Raw genomic sequence first — 10,016 nt, 5'->3', positions numbered from 1 at the left:
CTCTCTGTCTCTTTCTCGTTCTCCATCTCTCTCTCTCTTTGTCTCTCTCTCGTTCTCTTTGTCTCTCTCTCTTTGTCTCTCTCCCTCTCTCTTTTTGTCTCTCTCCCTTTCTCTCTCTCTGTCACAAAAAGCACAGATTGTCATTTTACAGAGAAGTTGCAATGTAAACATCTCTATCCTGAACACTGCGAACAGCATTGTGTGTGTGTGTTTGTGTGTGTTTTATTACAGAAAACACACACAGAAGAGGAAAATATAAGAAAGTTTACTGAGAATGTGTTTTTTTCACATGAACAGAGATCAGATTAAAGCAAAAGTAGTGGAAGAAAGTGTCGACAGACTGAACAAAAGCCAGTCAGAATCACAGCCACTGACATCATCAAGAGTCATTAAAAAGGACGTTAAACTCATCAGACAACCTGGAGTTTAACCTTACTGACGCTCTGTCTACACACTTACGGGGAAGATTTCTGAGAAAAACAGAGATAACAGAGAGAGAGAGAGAGAGAGAGAGAGAGAGAGAGAGAGAGAGAGAGAGAGAGAGAGAGAGACAGAGTGATGGAGACAGGAAGGGACAGAGAGTGATGAAGACAGAGAGACACAGAGAGAGACAGGCAGTAAGTGATAATGATTAGAACATAGACCACATCTCAAGACAGTAAGATCTGCACTCAAACTGCACTGAACTTCATGTGGCCTTTACACTTGACTCCAGATGGACAGAAGCGGCTGTGCGCTGCAGTAACTCTAACAGAACAAAAACTGACAGCGCAGGAGTAGAGAAATGGGAAAAAGTAATGAGGGAGTGATGGAGGGGTGATGGAGTACACTGGGGGAGAGAGGTCAGGTTTATCCAGTGGTCATCTACCCTGACGACCTGCTGTCTTAAACGGGTCAAACTCATCCTGTGAAGAGAGAGAGAGAGAGAGTGAAAGGGAGAAAGAGAAGCATACAGACAACCCCAGTAGAAATAACTGATTTAGCAAAGTAACTGTGTGTGTGTGTGGGTGTGTGTGTTTTTACATCATCATCCTCTTCTTCAAAGCAGACTCCTTTATATGATTGGCTGAGACTTTGGGAGCCCCGCCTACTGGAAGAAGAAAAAGTGGAAGATCTGGAACACGAAGAGAAAAAGAGAAAGAAAAACACGTTTACTGATTTGTTTATTTTTTTTCTTTTACACTTTGAAAACAACAATAATGACCTCAATAAAAATTAGCATCAATACTAAAGTATCAACATGTGATCAGTTCTCTAAGGTTTTTGCAATACACATCAGTTATTTAAAAACAACTGTTTATTGACTTATTTCACAGATCGAGTGTTTGAGTGTTTTAGAGCGAGTTACAGTGTGTAATAACACCTCTGTATATTAATAATAAACTGTAACGATGTTGATTTCATTCTGGCTGCTCCACTATCACTGTATCCACGGCAACAGCCTGTAACTTCAATTTTCTGTTCAACTGAAACCTGCCAGCCAAGAGTGTGTGTGTGTGTGTGTGTGTGTGTGTGTGTGTTCTAATCCACTCACAAACACACTTACTCAGAGTGCTTATATTATACTTCACTCCACACACACACACACACACACACGCAACACACACACGCACACACACTCTTACTTCTGTGCAGGACGAGACGTCTTGACAAAGGACAGGTCGTCCTCTGAGTCGCTGTCCTCTATAGTGACCTGCAGAGAGAAGAGAAGAGAAGAACGTGAGGAAGAGAAATGTGAACTGATGTAAACAACCCTTTGTACTTTTCTCCATCATACACACTGTCTGTCTCATACTCCATCTGTTTCACTGTCTCTCCATCTCACTGTATCTGAATCTTTATCTGACTGTCTTCTACCTTTGAGCTGCAGGGAGAAAAAAAGAGGAAAAAAGGTAAGAAAAGAGAAAAGCGGCCAAGCAGTGTCTCACTGAATCACTGTCTATCTGTCTCTCTCTCTGTCTCAATGTGTCTCTCTCTTGTCTTCCTGTCTTGTCATCTCCTAATTTCTAAAACTTAAAAAAAAAAAAAAAAAGAAAAAAAACCTTCAACTTTACTGTCTGTCTGCCTCAGTGTCTCTGTCTGTCTATCAGGCTCTCTGTCTTTCTCGCTATCTGTCCCTCTCATGAATAGGGCCGTTTAAACATGATAGAAATGTCTAAATCAAAGTATCTCAATACCCTCTTCACTACAGCATTAAGAGACTGAATGACTAAAAATCTGTCATAGCTCCATTAATAATAATGGAATTATTAATAACCTGGAATGTATAAAATAAAGACAGACAGACCGTTGTGCTCAGACTCACTCACATGAATATTCTTCTTATTATTATTATAATACACAAACATTCTCCTGATACCCACCGACATACAGAGATACAGACAGACATACAGAGATACAGACAGAGACACAGACAGACGGACAGAGACAGACAGACAGAGATGCAGACCGACCGACAAAGATACAGACAGACAGATACATAGACAGACAGAGATACACAGACTGATCGACAAAGATACAGATAGACAGAGACAGGGACACAGACAGAGACACAGACAGACAGACAGAAATACAGACAGAGCAATTGACAGACCGACAAAGATACAGACAGACAGGGATACAGACAGAGATACAGACCGACCGACAAAGATACAGACAGGGACACAGACAGACAGAGATACAGACAGACAGACAGACAGACAGAGACACAAACAGAGATACAGACAGACAGACAAGCTGAAGAGAAAGAGGACTTGAGGGCTATAGAGTCGGTGGCACCTCTGATTAACATGACGCTACAGCAAACTGTGTCTTTATTGCTGTATAGGAGACATGATTGCTAATGTTTCAGCTCAGACCTGCCTCCTAGTGGTCAGAGCATATAACACTCCAGAGACGCAAAATCCTCTGACTGAGCCACATGATTCTGTCTCCGTTCAGAAAACCACTGAAACACAGTAACGCATCCTTGAGCCTTGTTCCTCTCCATCTCTCCCTCCTGCTGAGATCTGAAGGTCAACTGTGAAATCGTGCGCATTGAAGTTTGTTAAGCACACTTTTAAAAGCCTGAGGTTTTAACTCAACGTTTGTAGATTGTAGAATTTACCCAGAAGGCACTGGGGTCTGACACGTACTATGAGCTCAGTAACTTCTGTCAAATTTCAGAAATCTTCCCTGACACTTTTAAAACTCACCTAGATTTCATTGTTCTGTGTTTTAAATGTTGAGGTTCATCATGATCCGAGTGGAAAGAGAAAAGAGGAAAGAGAAAAGAGTGTGAATTGCTTACTGAATCAGTGAAAGACGTCCCGATAGCCTGCCTGGAAAGTGACACATGAACATTTCTAAACAGAACTGAGCACTTCATTTCCCCACAACACATCCCTGTTACCATGCCGACACAGAACTCAACCCTGTTTTCTCTCTCTCTGTTTTTTTTTTTTAAATTTAAATCCTTCACTTTTGTAACAATAAGACCGTCATTAGAAATCAGCAGAAACAAAAGAAAAAAAATTACCAACAGTTCAAAATGGAGAGAAATGAAAATGATACAAAATCTAAAATCTTGTATGTGTGAAATGACTAATCACACACACACACACACACACACACACACACAAACGTGTGAGGAACACAGAAAACAGTCCCACCTTCTGGTTTTGTGAACTCAGAGTTCAAAGTTTACATTAATAAAATCTGTATGGTGTGAAAGTGATCATGAACAGAAATAATGCCCCTTTTCCACCGAGGCAGTTTGAGTGCTGGTTCGGAGCCAGAGCCTAATTTAAAATCATTTCTTTCTTTTTCGACACCCAAAGCACCGGCTCTGAACCAGGAAAAGTGGTTCTTAAGTAGCACCAAAACGTTGATGGTCTATTCCAGGGGTCGGCAACCTTAAACACTCAAAGAGCCATTTGGACCCGTTTCCCACAGAAAAAAAAACACAGGGAGCCACAAAACCCTTTTGACATCTAAAAAGATAACACTGCATATATCGTTTTCACCTTAATGGAAAGTATAAAGGTAAAAACTGCAGTGTGTTGCATTTATGAACTCAATGAACTGCTACAGAGTAAACAAAATTTTATTTCTGCAGGGAAACAAAAATATTTTGAACAGTTTGAACTAACCTTAACAAAAAAGACGCTGGGTTGAAGGTTACTTTCAAATAAAATGTTCAATGTCTAATTGAGTCCTCTTTGTATTCATGACATCAAAATTTTAACTTGCTGGCGGCAGGAAACCAAAAACGTGTCTGCTTCTGTGTGTCGGATTTCGCAACAAATTGACGACAGAAAATTAAACACGGTTTATTTTAATGTTACAAGAGCATCATAATCTTAGTATTTAGAATTACATTTTTTAAAAAACAATCCGACTAAAATAAAATAAATTTAAATTAATTTTTGAATTAATTATTTTCCAAATCTACAGGGAGCCGTAGCAGAGGGATGAAAGCGTCACTTGCGGCTCCGAAGCCGCGGGTTGCCGACCCCTGGTCTAGACTAAAGAACCGCTTGCGTCAGGAGCTGTGGGCGGGGTTACTGTTAGCGCCTTTGATAATATACCTTAAGTTGGAGCTGTGGGTGGGGTTACTGTTAGCACCTTTGATAATATACCTTAAGTTGGAGCTGTGGGCGGGGTTACTGTTAGCACCTTTGATAATGTTGCCTTAAGTAGGGGCTGTGGGTGGGGTTACTGTTAGCGCCTTTGATAATGTTGCCTTAAGTAGGGGCTGTGGGTGGGGTTACTGTTAGCGCCTTTGATAATGTACCTTAAGTAGGGGCTGTGGGCGGGGTTACTGTTAGCGCCTTTGATAATGTACCTTAAGTAGGGGCTGTGGGCGGGGTTACTGTTAGCGCCTTTGATAATGTACCTTAAGTAGGGGCTGTGGGCGGGGTTACTGTTAGCGCCTTTGATAATGTACCTTAAGTAGGGGCTGTGGGTGGGGTTACTGTTAGCGCCTTTGATAATGTTACCTTAAGTAGGGGCTGTGGGTGGGGTTACTGTTAGCGCCTTTGATAATGTTACCTTAAGTAGGGGCTGTGGGTGGGGTTACTGTTAGCGCCTTTGATAATGTTGCCTTAAGTAGGGGCTGTGGGCGGGGTTACTGTTAGCGCCTTTGATAATGTACCTTAAGTAGGGGCTGTGGGCGGGGTTACTGTTAGCGCCTTTGATAATGTACCTTAAGTAGGGGCTGTGGGCGGGGTTACTGTTAGCGCCTTTGATAATGTACCTTAAGTAGGGGCTGTGGGCGGGGTTACTGTTAGCGCCTTTGATAATGTACCTTAAGTAGGGGCTGTGGGCGGGGTTACTGTTAGCGCCTTTGATAATGTACCTTAAGTAGGGGCTGTGGGTGGGGTTACTGTTAGCGCCTTTGATAATGTTACCTTAAGTAGGGGCTGTGGGTGGGGTTACTGTTAGCGCCTTTGATAATGTTACCTTAAGTAGGGGATGTGGGTGGGGTTACTGTTAGCGCCTTTGATAATGTTACCTTAAGTAGGGGCTGTGGGTGGGGTTACTGTTAGCGCCTTTGATAATGTTACCTTAAGTAGGGGATGTGGGTGGGGTTACTGTTAGCGCCTTTGATAATGTTACCTTAAGTAGGGGCTGTGGGTGGGGTTACTGTTAGCGCCTTTGATAATGTTACCTTAAGTTGGAGCTGTGGGTGGGGTTACTGTTAGTGCCTTTGATAATATACCTTAAGTTGGAGCTGTGGGTGGGGTTACTGTTAGCGCCTTTGATAATGTTTCCTTAAGTTGGAGCTGTGGGTGGGGTTACTGTTAGCGCCTTTGATAATATACCTTAAGTTGGAGCTGTGGGTGGGGTTACTGTTAGCACCTTTGATAATATACCTTAAGTTGGAGCTGTGGGTGGGGTTACTGTTAGCACCTTTGATAATATACCTTAAGTTGGAGCTGTGGGTGGGGTTACTGTTAGCACCTTTGATAATATACCTTAAGTTGGAGCTGTGGGTGGGGTTACTGTTAGCACCTTTGATAATGTACCTTAAGTTGGGGCTGTGGGCGGGGTTACTGTTAGCGCCTTTGATAATGTTGCCTTAAGTAGGGGCTGTGGGCGGGGTTACTGTTAGCACCTTTGATAATATACCTTAAGTTGGGGCTGTGGGCGGGGTTACTGTTAGCACCTTTGATAATGTTGCCTTAAGTAGGGGCTGTGGGTGGGGTTACTGTTAGCGCCTTTGATAATGTTGCCTTAAGTAGGGGCTGTGGGCGGGGTTACTGTTAGCGCCTTTGATAATGTTGCCTTAAGTAGGGGCTGTGGGTGGGGTTACTGTTAGCACCTTTGATAATGTTGCCTTAAGTAGGGGCTGTGGGCGGGGTTACTGTTAGCGCCTTTGATAATGTACCTTAAGTAGGGGCTGTGGGCGGGGTTACTGTTAGCGCCTTTGATAATGTACCTTAAGTTGGGGCTGTGGGTGGGGTTACTGTTAGCGCCTTTGATAATATACCTTAAGTTGGGGCTGTGGGTGGGGTTACTGTTAGCGCCTTTGATAATGTACCTTAAGTAGGGGCTGTGGGCGGGGTTACTGTTAGCGCCTTTGATAATGTTACCTTAAGTAGGGGCTGTGGGTGGGGTTACTGTTAGCGCCTTTGATAATGTACCTTAAGTTGGGGCTGTGGGCGGGGTTACTGTTAGCGCCTTTGATAATGTTACCTTAAGTAGGGGCTGTGGGTGGGGTTACTGTTAGCGCATTTGATAATGTACCTTAAGTAGGGGCTGTGGGTGGGGTTACTGTTAGCGCCTTTGATAATGTTACCTTAAGTAGGGGCTGTGGGCGGGGTTACTGTTAGCGCCTTTGATAATGTACCTTAAGTAGGGGCTGTGGGTGGGGTTACTGTTAGCGCCTTTGATAATGTTACCTTAAGTAGGGGCTGTGGGTGGGGTTACTGTTAGCGCCTTTGATAATGTTACCTTAAGTATACTAATGTTTAATACACTTTTACTTTACCGCAATATGATCAATTATCAGCACACATGATAGTAGGTAGTTACATGCTAATGCTAACTTTGTAGCATTGTTAATGATAAATGTGTTAATGATAAAATAATGTTATGTACTTTCTGTTATTCTCGATTGCAACCTCCGTTTCTACACATTACATGGAGCTGCACGTACACATTGGATTCGCCGCGTTTGGATGCTAATGTAGGTTCACAAAGCCATGAGCATTAACAGTAAAGCAACATCTGCCATTGTTGTTGTGTTTGCCGCTGCTGCACTAACGGTGCTGTATAACGTGACACGTATACAGTGATGTCAGACTCGGTTCTGTGACGGCTCTCTAACCGATGGAAAGGCAAACCGGTTCTTAGAAGGTTTGCCAGTGGAACCAACTTTGAACCAGCACCTGGTTCTTTCTGGTGGAAAGGGGGCATAAGAGCACCTGCTCAACCCCCCGTGTCCTTTCCCCTTCAGTGAATCTACTAAAAATGCTGAAATGTGTCATTTTACAGCTGTCACCAAACAACAGATCAAAAATGGTACACTTTACGACTCAGAGTCTCAACCGCCAGTGCTTTCCCCCCTCACTCTCTTCAGCATGCAATCAGTTTTCCTTTTCTTTCCCTAATCACTCACATTTTCTCAGAGGTGCTCACCTACACATAATCAATCACCTGTTATCTGTGTGTGTGTGTGTGTGTGTGTGTGTATCCCCCAATGACTCAGAAAACTGCTTTCAACTTCCAAAGTAAAACTTGTAGAGATACAATGTGTGTGTGTGTGTGTGTGTGAGGGAGAGAGGGGGCACAGGAGGAGTGGTGAATTTATTTAATATTCTACACTGCTACACTGTGGGACGTGTGTGTTTTCTATACTGAGATCAGTTGGCTATTATTTAAATCAATAATATTCTCTTGTCTCTGCTCAGATGTCACGACCCCGAGGTTTTCCTCTCGTCATCTGCACAATAAGACTCTGACCTTCACCATGTTGAGCTGCTTCTATTAGCAGGCGAAAGAACTGAGCTGCACAACAAACTAAAAGCAACAGGAACAATTACACAGTCAACAAGAAGCAGCCGGCTGCTGTTCCTACAGCTCACTGAGCTCCTGCTGAAAACACAAGCACTGACAAATGAGTGTGAATCCATCTGTCCATCTGTCTGTCTGTCTGTCCATTCCTCCATCCATTCATCACAAGAGAATTAAGTTGTGTGTCAGCGTGGATTCGGCAGTGTGTAATCAGTGACTAAGAACACAGAACAAAGATTAAAACCAGAACACACACACACACACACACACACACACACACACACCCCTCTCGTGCACTCACGGTTCCCTTAATCAGGCAGGACTTATTATTATCACAAATAAACTACATTTGCATTCATTTACGGTAAAGACATAATGCTGTGTAGGAGTTACGCGTGTGTGTGTGTGTGTGTGTGAGGTAATTTAGTTAATCCTCTCTAAATGCTTAGCGGTGTTAATGAGGGCCGGATTAGTGAAGTTCACGTTCCTCAGTGATTTCCTCAGCTCTCTGCTGCTCAGATTAATCAGTGAACACTTACAGTGAGCTGTGAGAGACTGAGAGGAAACCTGCACATCTGTGTTAACACTTCAGCTCTCCCTACACACCTGCTGCTAAAGACGATGGGTGAAAGGAAACAGGTGGTCTGTGTGTGTGTCCATCTGCAGAGCTTAATGAGGGAAGCTGACTGTGATGCTAAGTGTGTGTGTGTATGTGTGTGCCATGATACCATCGCTTGCCAAAAGATAATTACCAAAGGATAATTACCAAAGGATAAACCTACCTCTATTTTGCCAACATGTGTACACACACACAGACACACAAATACAGACTTTTACAAAGTAAACAAGTCAAGCAAAAAGTAAAATAAAAAAAAAGTAAACAAAACGAAAAGTTCTAAGTCAAACAGATGGAACTCGGCCGGGACGCTACTACCTCCTCATGTTATGAATCAAATGTAAAATGCAGTTCATTCTGAATGTATTTCAAGTTCATTTATTTAAACCCTTTCTCCAGCTAGCACGGTTTTCAAAGCCATCTATTTAGTCAAACTTGTTTTGAGTAAACAAAACTTTAAAAAAATAAATAAATAATAAGAAACAGAATTTTACCAAAAAAAAAGTAAAAAAATGAAATGAAGAAAAACAAAACAAAATAAAAAGCATATGTATTTTATCCAATTACTGTATTAGAAGATGAAAAAAAGAACAAACAGCAAAAAAAGAGTAAACAAACCAACAATCAAATAAAAAGAATAGTACAACAGTAAGTTAAGGTAAGTGGAGAGGAGCATCAGACAGAAATAAACTTTGGCTTAGCAGGACGTGACATTTCGTCTCCACTGGAATCTCATCAAGATGAAAACAAAAACAAGTCGATGGCTTTAGTGCAGAGATTCTGAAGTAATGTCTCATGAGGTCAATAATAATCAGAGGGATCAGTGCTCCTGAGAAGCTGCTCATTGATTGTGTTGGAACGTTTTCCTCACTGTCTCTGATCTTCACTGTCTCTCAAAAATAAACATATTCAGCACGTAAAAGAACAAGAGCGTGTGATGAGGTCACTTCATACTGGAGAGAGGAGTGGAGAGGAGGAGAGGAGAGAAGAGGAGAGGAGAGGTGAGGATAGGAGAGAAGGACAGAAGTGGAGAGGAGAAAAGAGGAGAGGAGGACAGGAGAGAAAAGGAGGAGAGAGAAGAGGAGGAGAGAGGAAGGGAAAGGAGGAGAGAGGAGACGAGGACTGGGGAGGAGAGGAGAGCAGAGGAGAGGAAAGAAGGAGAGAGGAGAGGAGGACAGGAGAGGAAAGAAAGAGAGAGGAGAGGAGACAAGGACTGGGGAGGAGAGGAGAGGAGAGGAGAGGAAAGAAGGAGAGAGGAGAGGAGGACAGGAGCAGAGAGGAGAGAAGAGGTGAGGATAGGAGAGAAGGACAGAAGCGGAGAGGAGAAAAGAGGAGAGGAGGACAGGAGAGAAAAGGAGGAGAGGGAAGAGGAGGAGAGAGGAAGGGAAAGGAGGAGAGAGGA

The 10,016-nt window shown here is 42.9% G+C and overlaps 1 protein-coding gene across 2 annotated transcripts in view; it reads right to left on the bottom strand.

Annotated features, from left to right (window-relative positions):
- Positions 1 to 249: 249 nt before the first annotated feature.
- The window catches only part of mre11a (MRE11 homolog A, double strand break repair nuclease), a 34,744-nt gene continuing 24,977 nt past the window's right edge, over positions 250 to 10,016 (bottom strand). For both annotated transcript variants that reach the window (XM_060873197.1, XM_060873204.1), the window contains exons 18-20: positions 1,626 to 1,693; positions 1,024 to 1,114; positions 250 to 905 (exon numbers count right to left, since the gene is read on the bottom strand). In XM_060873197.1, the coding sequence (XP_060729180.1) occupies positions 861 to 905; positions 1,024 to 1,114; positions 1,626 to 1,693 (204 nt within the window). In that variant the 3' untranslated portion in view covers positions 250 to 860. The remainder of the gene's footprint in view (positions 906 to 1,023; positions 1,115 to 1,625; positions 1,694 to 10,016) is intronic.

This window comes from Tachysurus vachellii, chromosome 1, assembly GCF_030014155.1.
Source record: "Tachysurus vachellii isolate PV-2020 chromosome 1, HZAU_Pvac_v1, whole genome shotgun sequence".
Classification (NCBI taxonomy): Eukaryota; Metazoa; Chordata; class Actinopteri; order Siluriformes; family Bagridae; genus Tachysurus; species Tachysurus vachellii.
This window is presented reverse-complemented; position numbering and strand designations above follow the sequence as displayed.